Source organism: Micropterus salmoides, unplaced genomic scaffold (genome assembly GCF_014851395.1).
Source record: "Micropterus salmoides isolate LMB-PRFRI ecotype aquatic unplaced genomic scaffold, ASM1485139v1 Ms_hic_scaffold_6, whole genome shotgun sequence".
NCBI classification, from domain to species: Eukaryota; Metazoa; Chordata; class Actinopteri; order Centrarchiformes; family Centrarchidae; genus Micropterus; species Micropterus salmoides.
Window position 1 is genome coordinate 33,430,463 of NW_024044348.1, and position 16,606 is coordinate 33,447,068.

The 16,606-nt window shown below is 40.9% G+C and overlaps 1 protein-coding gene across 2 annotated transcripts; it reads right to left on the minus strand.

Moving 5' to 3' along the window:
- Nucleotides 1-1,703: 1,703 nt before the first annotated feature.
- pdpr (pyruvate dehydrogenase phosphatase regulatory subunit) lies at nt 1,704-15,509 on the minus strand. Of its 2 annotated transcripts, XM_038700796.1 has the most exons (18): nt 15,355-15,509; nt 14,402-14,675; nt 14,022-14,155; nt 13,382-13,463; nt 12,682-12,845; nt 12,361-12,482; nt 11,756-11,873; nt 11,388-11,537; nt 9,523-9,715; nt 9,173-9,297; nt 8,761-8,916; nt 7,857-7,990; nt 7,419-7,567; nt 7,227-7,339; nt 5,113-5,207; nt 4,394-4,483; nt 4,061-4,243; nt 2,948-3,355 (listed from the first exon to the last, which is right to left on the minus strand). In XM_038700796.1, exons 2-18 carry the CDS (start codon nt 14,662-14,664, stop codon nt 2,948-2,950), a joined length of 2,679 nt encoding a protein of 892 aa, XP_038556724.1. In that variant the 5' UTR covers nt 14,665-14,675; nt 15,355-15,509. The 2 variants fall into 2 exon arrangements, with proteins under 2 accessions (XP_038556722.1, XP_038556724.1); XM_038700794.1 differs by lacking the exon at nt 15,355-15,509 and having other exon boundaries at nt 1,704-3,355; nt 14,402-14,664.
- Nucleotides 15,510-16,606: the final 1,097 nt, after the last annotated feature.

A 16,606-nucleotide genomic window follows, 5' to 3' on the forward strand; every position in this document is an offset into this window, starting at 1 on the left:
AGATCAGACTCTGATACAAAGCCTGGTAGTGATCCACTGCACTCTCACATGCAAAAGTTTACTTAATATTAAATTTAACTGGTGCCACTGAGAATCCCCTGCTCTGGAGATGAGAAGGAGTTTAAGAAACAAGAAAAAGGCCTTGTATTTAAACTGAGGATGTACTTAAAAAAAAAAAAAAAAAAAAAGACCAGTCTGTAGTTTTATAGCCGTAAAATTACAGGTTTAGACCAAGAGTTGGAGATTACCACAGCGTATTAGGGCCATTGTAGATAAATACAGAGATTAAAGTAAATGTACAAGAAAAAAAACCACATTCTCCACGTTTATAGTCGTCGTCGGACTGCAACAAAGATTTCTTCCCCCGTTTTTAATGCTTTTGGTCTTTGAACAGAAGAAAGTGTCTCATAATGCTGGTTGGTGAGAGTAGCTGATATGTGATGGCTGTCTCATTAACATCTACGTACCCTGTTTAACAGAGTACAAAGCCTTTTAACACCACAAGCACATCAGAATATTTTCCAAATGTTTTCTTTCAGTAGTGAAGACCACATCCTGGTTTTTCACAGCAGGTAATCTATGAATATTAGATGTTTGCTGTAAATAAGCTGTCCTCTAAGGACTGTGACAGAGTGCAGCAGTTGGTGTAAAATGCTCATTTAGATCGCGTGATCAGTGTCAACACAGTAGCTTGTGTTTCAGTCGCCTTCATACAGAATCCAGAGCTCAGTGATGATACAAGATGGGGACTTGATGAGCTCTGCCAAAAGTGCATTAAATGAAGGGCCACCATTATGAATTAAACATACATATAATTTTAGAAAGTCTAAAAATCTCAAATGTTTTCTTTCACTTTAATCTCCGAGAATTTCTGTGTTTTTTTCTTGCTATAACTAATCTCAGAAAATATATGTTTGTCTCAAAAAATTGTTTTTTTGGTTGGTCTTTTTTCTCTGAATATTACCTCCCCTCCCCTTTATTTTTTACCTACAAAGGCCTGGAAACGCCGTTGTAGAAGATTCACGGTAAATAAGCATTCTGTTAGTCAACTGATCATAACTCAAAAAAAGATTCTCTTAAACAACATTGTGAAACATGAATAACTGATGAAGCTGTTGTTTAGAGTTATTCGTTCTATTCAGAGGCCTGTGAATCACTGGGAGTTATTGTAGTGGCTTCCCGCAAGCGTCTGTCTCAATGTAGCATTTTCTACCCTCCCACTCACTTAAAGCTAGGATAGGTAAATATGTCAGAAGCATTTTTTGTTATATTTTTAAAAATTCAATCACTATTTGCCCAGTAGGATGTGACTGGCTAAAGAATAAAATAACTGCCACTCTTGTCTCAACATTGTACTTTACAACAACTTTGCTGCTATAGTTTCTCTGAGCAACGCAGTGAACCCGTACCGGCTCCAGGCCTGCTGGCTCTGTAGCCGCCCGCCCCTGACGTTTGAACTCTGAAGGGGGCCGAGAGACTAGAGGACCGAGTTATTTTAAAGATGTATACAGATGTGCTTGTAGTAACACATCAATCTGCTGTGGACACATGACATCTACATGTACAGAAGAATACAGGAAAGACAAGACAACTGATAGAGAGAAACAACTGCACCGAGTACAGATGATTCATGCGGCAGATATAACTTTAAACTGACTGACTAGAGAAAATGTGCAGTACTGAGATAGAGATTATATACACACTAGCTATACAAAAATACATTACTTTATTTCAAATCACAAAGAAGTCCTTTCTTTACACAAACCCCGTTAACTCCTGACCAGGAGGCAAAAGTAAAATCAATGAAAAGATATCGTGGACTCTTAACCAACATGTCTGGGATTACAGCTCAAAACGCAGCTTTCCCATTGTGCCTTCCCTCACCTATGGATCACCTAACATCGGCCACACATTCAGCAACACATCAATAAAGCTAGACTTGAGCATCGAAACAGCAACGCTGCTTCAAAATGACCACAAAAAATAAACAACTGATTGGATTATAACCGTAATTACATCGCCACAAGGTTGACTGACGGCAGAATAACAAGCAGAGCAGCTGAAAGTTGATGATAAAGACATTATCATGGGAAAAAAGCTCATCTTGCTTCACTTTGAGAGAGCCTGGGAAGCCGGTTCAACAGGACTGGAAGTGGAGTAATTGGCAGCACACAAAACAATAGTTTACTAATCATTATAAAGGCTTCCTGATTCTCTCCTCTGAATTTTTTCTGTCCTTTCGTCCCTCGACTGAGAAATGTATTTTCCTTCATTGTTGAGGAATAACGTAGTGGGGATGATAGTAGTGAACAGTTTAAAGTATCTGAATTAGGCCACATCACATCACTCATATTCTTTACAGCAAAAAATTTACAATTTGTAAAATGACAATAGAGTACAGAGAGAACTACACTGACTGTGACGGCATTTGCACATCAGCACCGAATGACATTTCTTTCAGACTTCCAAACAGCAGTGTTGAAACTTTATAGTGACTACTGGAGAAGATTGTCGGTCAAAATCCCTTCTGCATGGGTTAAAGTGAACAAAGTGAAAGAGTCCTCAACACATACTGTTGATGTTGCCTTGACCAAGGCACTTAACCGCAGACCGCTTCAGTAAACCAACCAATGAGACTGTGTGGACCGTGCAGAGTGTGAAGCAGGGCAGGGCTGAAGCAGACCTGCACCATTTGATGACACAGGAGCTCCGTATTTTATAAAGCTCAAGCGTTTAGTGCTTCTTAAATATTGCACTTTGACAGAGGAAGATGCAATATGGAAGTTAAATATTAGAGGAACAAGGAGTAATTGTCCATACGGCCCTCAGATTGGAAGCTAAAAAAGGGACAACAGGTTCAAGTCTAGTGCTAGAGTGGATTTGGTGAACTGAAGGAGTGTGACAGAACCCCTTCTGAGGCAAAGGAGAGGCCTTCCATTACTCCGTATCACTTCCCCTGGAGGTTGCTCAACTCAATGTCTTCCTTGCGGCGTTTTTGTTGGGTGAAGAGGGAGCTAAAGGGGTAAAGTTTGGCTTTGGCTGGGAAGCGCTGGCCAGCAATGTCCACCTCGTAGTCCCCACGGTTGATGAAGTCTGGGGTGATGGGTGTGGGCAGGCCCTCCGGGCCTGGTGGCGGAGATACAAAGCCGAGGCAGACGTGGCGCTCCAGAGTGTAGCTGTAGGCGCTGCTAGTGGTCGTCCCAGCTAGCTGACCATTACAGTAGATGGGCTCGCCCCACCATGGCCACAGGTCCAGCTCGGTGTCGTGGTCCTCTAGAACCAGCATGACGAACCGCCGAGACACACCATCCTGGCGCTGCTGCAGCAAGGCATCACGACCGAGGAAATTTGTGTCCTGTTGGAGGCATAGAGAGTAGAAAATAGAAGAAATAGGTGAAGGGGTGAGGAATGTGGGGAATTAGTCAAAATGACGATATAGTAAAGCAGAGGAGAAAGAAAAGGAGAAGGACAGAGCGCCGTTAGATGTTAAGGGATGTGGCCTTCAAACACTGCACAGCTCTGTTGGGAACAACAGGAAACACCTTCTCATTTTATACATTTTCTTGACAAGCTTCACGGTAAAGACATAGATTCAGCTGATGACTATTCATCTGAAAGCAGTTTCATCCTGTGAGGTCTATTCATTAATGCTGTGCTGACGTTATGTGGCTGTGCGCAGCAGACAGCACACCTGATGTTCCACTGTTTTCAAAATGAGAGCGATGGTAAACTTTAGCACTGCTGGTGTAAAGTGCCACCTGTTGTGCCTGCAGGTGCAGCTTGGTGACAGTTTTTCCTCTAAATCCCTGCAAAGACTATAACACATGTCAGCAAAGCAGCTGGCACAGCACCTTTTCTTCCAAATGCTTTAAAAGTAAACAAAAGTATAAAATTTAAGCAAGAGCTTCAAAAAGCTTTATAAACCAAGTTCGCAAAGTCAACATGTAATAATTACACACTGACTTTATACAATCCTCAAAACAAGAAAGCAGCAGTCAGAATCCACACTGGCTGATATCATACACTCTGATGTGGTTACACAGCTGAACCGGCAACAGACCTTGTCAAACTTAACCCTGAACTCTCGTCCACACTCCAGCGGGGTGGTGAAGGTGTCAAGGTCCTGACCCCAGAAGGCAAAGAATTTCTCTATGCGTAGGCTGCGCAGTGCGTAGTACCCCGCATTACGAATCCCATACTTCTGACCCACTGACATCACCTCGTTGTACACATGCAGGGCATACTGCGGAGAACAGAGGAAAACACTGACGTTAAACTTGATGTGTTGTACAGTATAAAGCTTAAAACTTAAAGCTGACTTTACAAACCATTCTGTGAAATGGTGAACAGATACATATTCTTTTGTGTGTGTGCAGATGTGAGCAAGTCGCACCTCTATAGGGATGTAGAGCATGAAACCTGGTTCCCCAGTGTGAGTCATACTCATCACTCTGATCCCATTGGCATAGCCAACACTCATCTCCTGTAAACACACATACATAGTCAATGTGGGATAATAAGCAGGTATAAACAGTTACTGTTACCAATACTTCCACTATTACAGGGGTTTTTCAAAGTCTGAGACTGTGGACCTCCCCTCAAACAAAGCATAGAAAAAGGCGCCCCCTTACCCCCCTTAGTTTACTTGGTTAGTTTCGCTCAAGTCCTCGATGCCTGAGGGATCATGATTAGGTAAAATAAAATAATAATAATAAAATAACTTCAGACTGCACCAAAAACATAAAAAGAGGTCTGTCCAAAGACATTTACTGTTTCTGACTCTGGGAAAGTGGGGAAGACAGTAAAATTCCCCAAAACTACTGTATCTCTGAACTATATCTTTAACCAAATCACACACATTTAAGATATTCTATGTGATCTCCTTTTGATAACTAATATTTTTTCACTGAGCCTCCCCTTGACCAGTCTGGAGGCCCGCCTCCCACTTTGAAAACTGCACTACTACACCCACAGGTGAAACCTAAAGTACTGCTGCAACTGTTTCAGCTACTCCGACAACTAATATTACCACTCTTCCTAGTGCTCTCACCACCTATTATTATTATTATTACTACTCTATTAATGTTAAAGTAACTAGCCTTCGTTTCCTACCTTACAGAACATGGATGGGAAGTGTTCAGGTGTCATGGAAACATAGGACAGCTCAGCCAGAACATCCATTGCACGAGGGCCAATCAGATTTAAAGCTGTGGGCAGAGGATCACAGTTATACACACATTAGAAAGACTTCTGATTAAATTAAGTTCAGCTCAGCTCCTTTCAAACTACAGGTTTCTCAGTTCACAAGTAATATTAATCCATAACTCATTAACAACAACCTGTTCAAAGCATGGCTACATGAGTGTTCTCTTGATACCCTGCCTAAAAATAGCAAAGGAGTTGTCAGAAAATATAGAGAATATAGTGTTGTGCGTTTGCTTGTTTTTTGCAAAACCTGAGCTTATTCTATTTGTAACTGTGTAGGAAATTAATAGGGAATGTGATTGGCAAAGGGCAAAAAAGCTGAAAAATATACTGAGACCCCCCCCACAGCCAGATCAAACTGGCGGTGGCTCTATTATACCATGGATGGTAAAGCAGGACCCATGACAATAACTTATTTGGTGGATGTGTTGCAGTGGGAATCAAATACAAGTGTCTAATACACTGCCCCATCGCAATCTCTCTATAATAATTATTATTTTGTATTAATTTTTACTAGACTTCAACCGCTAAATGTGCAACATGCAACATGAAATAATTGAGTCTATAACTAAATAATATAACTACTAACTTTCAAATTAGTTCAGTAGAAGTTAATAGATTATTTTTTATGAATAAGAGACAGCAGCAAAGGTCGCTGGTGGCCTAACCGTTAAAGAAACAGTTATATTCTTCAGGAAACTCAGATCAAACAGCTGATCAGTCTCTGTCTGTTGATAAACTGTAGGAAAATGTTTGACATTTCAACTCTGGTAGCAGGCCGGCGTGTGTGTGAGACCGCGCCAGTTTCACGGGATTGCGGGTTACACAGAAGCTGTTGCCATGGTTACCTCGCAGAGCGCTTGTTTGCCTGTCTGTTGATGAGGAGCACACAGCGACCACGCGGATCCAAGCCGTCTGAAAAGGCCTTATATAAACCCTGTGCCAAAACCTTTAACATAAGGGCGACTTAGAAAGCAACCATTCATACAGCAAAGTGTATATCGGCTATATGATTGATCAATCAACAACAAAGTCAAAGTAAACATTAGACATAGCCGATAACAAGCAATAATCAAAACATACCCAATTTATCCATGCTTATTGTCAACTCAGTGTTGGGCAAGTTACTCTGAAATAATATTACTTTATAGCATATACTCCTTAAAAAAGTATTAACTTATTACTGGGTGATATAACGAGTCCAAGCATCACTGGCAGCAGCTGCCGGAGTTTCTTTATGATTTTCACGTTGCTGTGTTGCTTTAGCTGATGTTATTATGAATTAGCCTAAGTATGAATGCAGAATTGTTTGCGGTTTAAATTTTTTTGCTGGTCAAAAAGACTAGAAAGGCGCTATACAAATACGGAGCATTTACATTTACATCACTGATGTGCGAGAGTGACTGTGGTACACACTGCGCAGGTGTGGAATGGGCAACTGAACGCAAACATACATCCTTGTTGGAAAGGAAGAAAACTTTACACACGTAAGCGTGTAAATGTCCTCAAATCCTCTCCATTTCGCTCGGCCAGCTCCTGTACCCACCCCCCTTTTTTTATTACAGATCTGCATGATTCACGTGGGTTAGATTTACAGGTCGGAAAATCTGGAAATCCGGAAAATAAATCACATCCCTGATTAATATCAGCTGATATGGAAATATTATATACTGTATACTGATATACTGTACAATGTCATGGTTAAGTATTGGGACAGAGACCCTCAGTAGTTTTTATCTTGTATAAAAAAATGGAATGTAGGCCTAGTGTTGCTCATATCTGAGACAGTTAAGGTAATTACATGACAAATATATCAGTTAGAAATTGGGCATTTAATTAACCACCCTCTTGGTCCCCTTAGTGTCTAATTTCGCCAACGCCAAACCCAAAATCAGGTCATATCAATAAGTGGGACAAGAGCAGAGAGTGGATTTGAGATACTGGTGCATTGCTTCCACCATTTAATACTGTGTGGGCACTAGAGTCACTGAAGGACCTCAATGGTAGTACTGTGTTTTTACCTGTGTACTTCCAGCTGACATCCTCTAGGTGGAGGTGTGGGTCATTGGGCATGTGTTTCTTTATCCAGGACCAACAGTGGACCTGCTGGTCTGTCGGAGAGATGATGAAGAAGCTGGAGGGGGGACAAAAATGTTTTTACATGGTTGTGGGCAACTGCATGTCTATAGAATTATTGCCAAGATGTTGCAAACCTGTTTTTGCTGAGGCGGACCACGCTGCAGTCGTTCTCATAGCCTCCCCTCTCATTCAGCATGCCGGTGTGGACGATGTGTCCGACTGGAACATCCAGGTCGTTAGCGCACAGATGTTGCAGCAGATCCAGTGCCTGGTCCTTTGTTGACTGGGACATCAGGACAGACCAGAAAGTTCAAATTAAATCACTTTAACACAGTGGATGTACTACCCATCATTACTCATTAGTCTGAAGTTTATTCGTTTAAAATGACAGAATGGAAAGAATTGCGTAATCAAAAACATTTTATGTTCTTGGACAGATGAAAATAACACATGACGACATCACTCAGTGGGTGTGACCAGATGAGCAATGTATATTTAATATTTCATTCATATTTATAAGTCTACTATAATCTACTATAAACCCTTACTGTCCATAGTGCATCAGGACTTACAGTCAGTTCAAACTTAGTGAAGGAGGACATGTCGATGACACAGACGGCCTCTTTGCAGCATTTAACTTCGGCTCCAACAATGTCAAACCAGTCCGGCTTGTAGAAAGTCTTACTCTGGTCCAGAGACAGCAGATCTACACACACATTCACAACCAGGCATGCTTTAGAGAAAATATAGGCCATCGTGTGCCATAAAGGATTGACAATATACAACTACACCAGGGGATTTCACTCCTTAAACTGCATTAGATTATAGGTTGAAACTCGCAATGCCCTAGCTTCCGCAAATAAATATGAAATAAAAACTAGTAATAAAAGTGTCTAGCACAACTTATCAGTGAAATTACCTGCTGCAGTCTTTGGTTGGAATAAAAGACAGCATACAAAAATTTAAATATCATGGAAAAGTTCATTGTGAGCACCGGAACCAGAGTGAGAGATTAAAGGTTCGGGAAACCTTTGTCGGTGTTTTGAGTTAATTAGCTGATTAGAGCTCTTCTCAGGTCGACATTTCTGTATTATAAATTCTTTATTCTAAAAATGTAATACATTTTGAGATACCGGAGTTTTGATTTTCATGAGCTGCAAGCTGTAATCCAATATATGAAAGTTTTACTTTTTGAATTAAATTATGGAAGAAAATGAACTTTTCCACTTTTTTCCTTTTTTTTGAGATGCACCTGTACTCTGAGTTCATCACAGGGCACATCCATCATTAACCATACTTAGTTTAAGGAATCAGTTTTAATAAAAGGGATTCTTGGTCATGTGACATCAGTGTTGTCAGGTCCACTGGGATTCCCTGATAATTACCTCACTTGAAAACCCTGTTCTTAATGAATTCTACAAAATCATTTGATTCTCGAGGCTTACCGAAGATGAAGAGAATGTAGGTGTTGTGTACCTTTCCCTGGAGGAACAAAGTATTTGGTCCTTTCAAAACCATGTTTCTCCATCCAGCGAGCTCCCTGGGTGTCCAGACGGTCATACAGAGGACTGGTCCGAAGCTGACGCCCCGTCTGAAAGTCCCAGCGAGGAACCTTTAGTTCGTACAGCAGGGCTGGACACAAACACACACAGACAAATTGGAAGCACAGACCTAATCTTACCAAAGCAAAACACTTGGCATCTCAGTGTGTGTAACTATTTTATTACCGTCACTACTGTATGCTGTCACAACACAAATGTAGGCTGTAGGTTAAAGCCAGGTTACATTTTTTCTAGTCCCATATTTACATTCAAAGAGTAATAACTCTTGAAATGTACATAATGGGCACGTGAGTATTGTTTTAAGACGCACCATGCCCCCTACTCACGCATGACTTCCATTACTCTGTGTCGCAGGAAGGTTCGGCTGCTCTGCAGGTTGCCAAAGCGTTTGATGTCCAGTGGCCAGACATTGGCAGTGGGGTAGCCATAGGTCATCCACTCTGCCAGGTACCTGGATACCAAACCACACAACATGCCATTTGTGCTTCATTGTAATGCAATCAAAATGCTGATCACAGAAAAGCTGAGGCTGAATTTTTTTCTGAATAAAATGTATTTCAGTTTGCCCTCCTTTATATTTAATACATACATATTATATTTATGTATTCATCTGTAGAATACATTGCAGTCTAGCAATCTAGCATCCTCTAGCAAACACACTTAAACCCATGCTTACTTGCCAGCTCCTCCAGCAAAGGCCAGGCCAGAGGAGTTCATCCCTGCCAGCACATAGTAGCCAGAGACACCCGGCGTCTCCCCCATCAGGCAGCGCATATCAGGGGTGAAGGACTCCGGACAGTTGACCAGCTGATGGATCTCGGCTGACTCTAGACTGGGCATTCTTCTCAGCAAGGCACAGAGCATTGGCTCTGGAGGTAAAAGACAGTAAGGTTGCTATATAATCTACATTAATAAATTCTCCAAAAGGAAGGTGGTCCACGATAATATCTACCATTTTCAAATGAGTAATGCTTTCACATATTTAACATGAACAAACTATACCAGCTGTCATGTCAGTCTTTGTTTTCTCAACATTAAAAGCCACATTTCCCATAAACCCCACAGCCTCCTGCCACAAAAATGAGGTTGCTACTTGTCTTCCTGTTCATCTGTATTTTCTTTCAAATTATTGAAAAACAAATGTAGCACACTCAAGTTGGCTCTAAGTGCATTTGCCCCACCACCATCTACTATTACGCAAGACTCCTACTGCACAGCAGGAACTGCACCCTTTTCCCGAAGTGGTGCCATAAACAGTCCAGCAGGTTTTCTGAAACATGAAGGCTGACCCAATGGCAGCTTGTAATGTGGCTGTACAACGTAAAAATGTTTTGCCAGTAGAAACTGAAACTGAAATACAACACACACAATCTGATTTGTGTTTTAAATCGCAAAGGCAAACAGAGACTTACTGGTTTTATTACTGGACCTTCCATTCATTCTTCAGTATTTCAAGTTGTATAGTAACAATACTTGACAGGAGGTGTCCAGGTGTTTACTCCAATATGTTTCAATCACATATATTCATGAGACACATTCTTTTTTTCCAAGTACTATTAACTAAATGTTAAGTAATTTGAAAAATAACTAATTACAACTGCAGAATGAACAGTGGCAGATTAGTGTTAGTTAACATGTCACGCTGCTTGAGGAATCTCCGATTACGAGCATAAGGCCAAGGCCAAAAGACAGGTGTGTGTGTGTGTGTGTGTGTGTGTGTGTGTGTGTACATGTGTGTAGAGATCACTTTGAACTAAAAACGGCTCACAGTTGAAGTCCATTTAGCAGCATGAAAAAAAACATTTCACCTGCACTACAAAATATACTTGAGCTGACACAGCGATTTCTTCTCTTCAACTAAGAAAGGACACTTCAAATAAAAAAAAAAGAATAATAAACTGATTATCATTACTTAAAGAAAATATACAAAATGCAATGGAAAGTAATTTGGGATCCTTGCATTACAAGCAGGCTGGACTACACACTAAACTTAAGTAAAAAATCCCAATATATAATTATAGATGAATAACTTTGCTCATACCAGGGGGAAAAAAAAAACATGTAAACTAGCATAAAAATAGAGATGTCAAGTCTTCCTGTCAAACAGGAAAATCATCTAAAAAGAACTAAAAACACTGTTTGTACTCTTTGGGAACTGCAAATGTTTGAGTAAATGACTTCACGTCTACCCTCACGTCAAGTAAAAAAGACACACATCTTGTGTCTATGCTCCATTATTAAAGTGAGTGGATGAACTGATGAGTCTGATTTAACTAATTAGTCTCTGTGCAGTGCAACGGCTGAATACAAGTTAAAAATGATGAGTCTACACAGAAGATTTCCAATTCCTTCAGATGGGCTGACATCAGAACCTGCCATTTAACATTAATTGATAATTTAAGATTTTTGTCTCCCATTAAATGCGGCTGTCAAAAAAAATGTGGCTGTGTGACTACTTATTTACATTTTACCAATTATGTTCATTTGTTCATTTAAAGTCATCTTCCTCTCTCCCATCTCAACCTCCCATCCCTCCATTACCAAAGTGGTCCCAGTCCTCCTGCATGTTCTGGATCTCCAGCTGGTTGCGGCCCTCAGTGAAGATGGGTTTGGGATTCTTCTCAAAGCCCCCTGACAGAAGGCCTCCCTGCCACTGCCGTGCATATAGCCTGCCATCCATATCGATCACCACTGGAGACGAGACACAGGCTCAGTTAAAATCCCCTCCCCTGGGCTTGTTTGTAGCCAACCTGCAACCTCAAGTAACTTAAATTTGCTAAAATAATAATAATCAAAATGTGGAGGTTCTTCTCTATTATAGACATCAGCTGGCAAAACTGTAAAAGTGATTTTAAATATATTAGCAACTGTGCCTGCTGCAAGAAAAAGGCAATTGTCCTGTGTGAGACCTGGTGTGCTGGGTGGAAGTGGCTCCTGAAGAGGTTTGGTGAGGAGGTAGAAGTGTTCACAGCCATGAAGAGGAACTGACACCTTCATCTCACTAGCCTGGCCCAACTCATAAGCCCACTAGTGCAGAGAAAGAAAGAACAAATATGTCTATCTGCTGCTCTGAACACAGATATATTGATTGCACCAATGTACCATATAAGATCAGCTATTTACAGTACAAGTTCAAACTCAAAACTTGGGTCTAATTGTCACCTCAGCCATTCCAATTAAACTGGCAACTGGCTTCCCTAACATCGTAAAGAAACAATAAACAACAGATTCCCTGTGGGAGACTGCAATCTGTCCTGTAAGTCCTCCCAATTTGTTTAGTCAGACTGTGTTTTTCTATTAGTATACACTGCATGTGAGATCAGATTAAGACTTGTGCTGAATAAGTGCACAAATAAAGAATACATTTCTAAATGCTTACAAAAGCGTTTTCCTTTCAATACTTCCCCAATCTAAGTTGCCAAAGGAACTCTTCAGTACTTTCCCAGTCTAAGTTGGCACTGGGACTTGTTGACGCTTCCCCATTTGTATCCCACAATCCCAGTTCGAGGTTTACCTGTCCTGCACAGTTGACAAAATATTCACACTCGATAGAGCCACGGTCAGTCTCCACCGCCATCACTTGACCCTTCTCTACCAGAACCTGCTGAACAGTGGTTCGCTCCAGTATCTGAACCCCTGGTGTAGGATGAGAAGGACAAGAGGCAAAAGGGGAGAAAAGGGAGGAGGATGGAAAGGGGGTTGCCAATGAAGAGGAGAAGAATCAGAGGGAGAAACAGTAAAATAATTTAAGAATTAAAGGTAGACTATAAGTGTTGCTTGTAAAACATTTATTTGTATTGTTATTTGTTATGATGGGTTAGGGTTAGACTCTTACCGTGTCCAGCAGCAGCCACAGCCAGGGCGTGGTTAACATCAGGCGGAGACACCACAGCGTCTGCAGGGAGGTGGAGTGCACCCACCAGGTCATGAATGTTAACAAGAGGGTGGAGTTTGGCCACATCTTTAGGCTTAATGATGTTACAGCTGATCCCAATGACCCTACGAATAGAGTGAATAATATAAAGATGAAGGCCAGTTACAAATACAGATGTTCTCCTTGAAAGGCACTGTATATCTAATCTGATTCCAGACCTTTGAATCATTTGAATATCTGAAAAAAATCGGAGATGCAGGCGGTGTAACAAATAATATCTTGAAAAAAAAAATTCAAACTTGACGGCTGTCATTATTTCACCTTTTGGAACATTCAGCTCAAGTGGATGAGAAAAATATGGGACCTGAGCGCAGGTGTGATTTTCTACCAGTCAATGAATAAAAGTAATCTGTCTTGTTGATATGTTTGAGCAAACCACCACCAAGCACAAAGTTTATGCCCTGGAGTGGCCATGTCAGAGGCAAGACCTCCATTAAATCAAGACGTTGTGGCTGGACAGAGCTTGAGCTGTTTTGCAAAGAAGTATGAGAAAAGGTTCTGTGTCTCCATGCGCAAAGCTGCCTCATCCAGCAAGCAGCAAGAGATGCTGACAAAGGTATCTCTCTCTACTAAATATTGACATAAGGTTTTGGGGTCTTACTTTAGTCGGGATGCCAGGCGCTTCAGAGAGAGGAAGCGATCCTGATTTTGGGCAAGACATAGAGAGCCTGTCTTCACATACCCTAAAACACATACACAAGCACACCAAATCACATATTATGTGAGTCGGCAGGTCTCAAACTACACACAGCTCCCCACTCAAATACAGATTGAAACCAAAATGACAATAAAACTCTGAATGGGAGATTATTATTTGAGCTTTCAAAAGCCCAAAACATCCAGGAAGTGTTATGGCGTGGCACATCAAATGATATGTTGGACGGAAATGGCTAGTAATGTATGGCACATGCAAATGTTCCAGCTAAAAATGACTGTACTGAAATACAATTCCATTAGTATGCAGTAATTGTTTGGTTAATTGTCTTAAAGGTGGATGCATTGCTCTACATATCCCCTATGGAGATAAAAGTACATGTAGTAGAAAAATAGATTAACAAATAGTTAAATACAAAGGAGAACAGGTGGTCATATACATCTGGAAAATGTTTATGATAATTTATTTACAGTAATGATACTAATATTAGTCATATAGTAAATCTTCACCTTTTGTCATCATTGTGATCTTTAACAGCATCAGGATAAGTTAAATACGAATGAAAGCAAAACAAGTCATGGCTGACCTGTTTTGACCCCGGTCTCCTCCTCCAGCTGCTGGTAAAGGCTATTGGAGTAGTTCGCCATTTTGCACTCAATGGAAATAGGCTTTGCCACGCTGACAATGCCAGCACACAGTCTGGTTGTTCCTGCGCCAAGTCTGCCAACGGGATAATAGGACAGGCAACGCAGCATGAGCAGAACAATATCCAATCCACAACTCTTTTTACTGATCCTCTTGCTTCCTAAGAAAGAAAGTGTCTTTACCCCTCCCCCCACTGGATGTCACAGGCTAGGGTTGGTGACAGAACAGAAACCACTGGCACTGGAGAAAGTGCAAAGGCAACTTTACAATTCCATATCTTCATACATCCCCACCAAATGAAATTACAGACATTTATCTTACCTGCCCTGCTCCAGCAGCACTATATCAGTCCAGCCCATTTTGGCTAGATGGTAGGCCACTGATGTTCCCACAATGCCTCCGCCACAGATCACCACACGGGCCTGGCTGGGCAATGGGAGCAGCTGGGAGTCTCCACCGACAGCCCTACAGTGGGGTGAAGTCCAGAGACCCCTGCCTGCCAATCTGTACCCCATCTGGGGATGCAGCAGTCTGGGGAGCAGGACAGGAGACAGAGCCCTGGAGCTCCGCACACAGCTGCACATAGCTGTGCTTTCTGCAACCACACACACAAAAACAAACAAACAGCTTCACATACTGAGGGGTGTAACGTTACTATATTTACGATAGCCAAGAATTCAGGGTCACTATAACGTAGGTTAAATTGTCAACACTGCAAATGTCCCGATCTATTTTCTATAAGGTTACACGAAGGGGCAATAACGTTACTGTTCTCAGTTGAATTGTTTTGGAAACTAAGAATGCTATCTGTCAAGTTGTTGTATTTAGCTCGACTAACAGTACATTAAACACAGTACTCAACATTTTGCAACGAAGCCGGGGCCTGGGAAGCCACCAAGGTTAACGTTAACTTACAACAGTCCTTCAGCTGTCACAATTACATTCCGGACTAGCTCTAACGTATCATCGCCGTAGTTATCAATTTAGCACCACAGCTAGCTTTAGCTAACAGGAACGTACGTACCTTTACAAATTATGCTGGAAGTTTATCTGAACCTTAGCTGACCTGTACATTCGTTAAGTGTAGTAACGGTATCTTGACATTTTGTGTTTTTTAAGCTCCTTTGGTTAAAGTTAGCCTTAGTAACAAGCGTACATAAGCTATCGAAAAGCTAGCTTATGTTGATTATTTACCCCAATAGCTAAACGTCAGCCGTGTGGACTAGCTTTCCCCCTAGCGCTTCTTTCATTGTTTATAACGACATAAAACTCACCGAATCAGCCAAGTCCAGACGTTGTGACTGAGTGAAATGACATGAAGTCTTATTTGGATACAGCCGGGGTATAGCAGCCAGACCCAATGTCAAACTAGCATCAACCACAACCGGCACTTCCGGTATAAATCTTCAGATATATTATAAATCTGAAATCAAATCAGTCTGTCTGTGTGAGCTGTCCTGTTCTGTCCTGTAAGCGTCATGTTGTAATGCAGCACCGTGTGATTAATAGACTGGCCTAGTTAAAATGTGAGAGCTGTCTAAGTTGACTAGCTTGATTAAACTTTAATAAGTTAATACGTTTGGGGAAGTTTAAAATAATAAATGATATGCTCATCATCACTCTCCAGCTCATTCTCAAATTGTTTCAGTGAGGAAAATAACCCCAACACTCACTACCTTTCATTTTTGTTTATATTTTTACATTAACTTGTTATGCAAATAAACGTGTGTCATAAGGTACATTTGTTAAACTGCGTCATTGTTGCCCCACAGTGTTGTGCTGTTGGCAAAGTTTAAAAGTTTGACCTTACAGAAATGCTTGCATCACATATTCTCTACCTGCTTGCACTGGATATTTTATTCATATTTTATAGCCAGTTTGCCAGTTTTCACCATGACATATATTTGGCATTTGTAAAAACATGAGGATCTCATTTACCAAGTACTTGTTCTTGCAACAAGGATCAAGCATAGAAAAAAATCCTTTTTTTTTTTTTTGAGCCCTACAAGTTAATAGCTATAGAAGCCAGACCAATCCACCAGAAACTCCCAAACACTTCTGGACAAGTATCTGAGGAGTTAAAGATATGAGATGTGAGAATAGGAAGAAGGGAATCCCACAAACTGTTACATATATACTGTAGATACACATAACGAATATTAAGGTAACAGCAATACTACTTGTCTTGCCTTATTCATTGGTTGATGAGCGCTACAGTAGATGGCTAACATTTGGATCTAGTCTTGGTCCTTGTTGCGAGACAGCAGTGAATAGACATGTTCTTGTTTTCCCAAATATAGTAAAGGTTTCACCCACTGGAAACGGGATTTTAAATAAGTCTCAAATAAGTGTTCAATTTGTTTGTCTTGCACAAGTTTGTCTGAGAGTATATTTTTCAGTTGGTCAGACTGAGCTTCATCTATCAAGCTACATATCAAACATTACTATAAAAGAAGAATTGACGTGTGGTTAACATTCTTCTAAATAACTTTCTGTACATGAGGAATAGCATGCAATACATTTGTA

What these genes read in the sequence shown, in the direction of transcription:
- pdpr (XM_038700794.1), bottom strand. Translation starts at nt 14,664, where the DNA reads ATGTGCAGCTGTGTGCGGAGCTCCAGGGCTCTGTCTCCTGTCCTGCTC. An exon ending in GTCCGCCTCAGCAAAAACAG is followed by an intron (nt 7,340 to 7,418) that starts GTTTGCAACATC and finishes TCCCCCCTCCAG; the next exon opens with CTTCTTCATCATCTCTCCGA. An exon ending in TGTCAGCTGGAAGTACACAG is followed by an intron (nt 5,208 to 7,226) that starts GTAAAAACACAG and finishes CTCTGCCCACAG; the next exon opens with CTTTAAATCTGATTGGCCCT.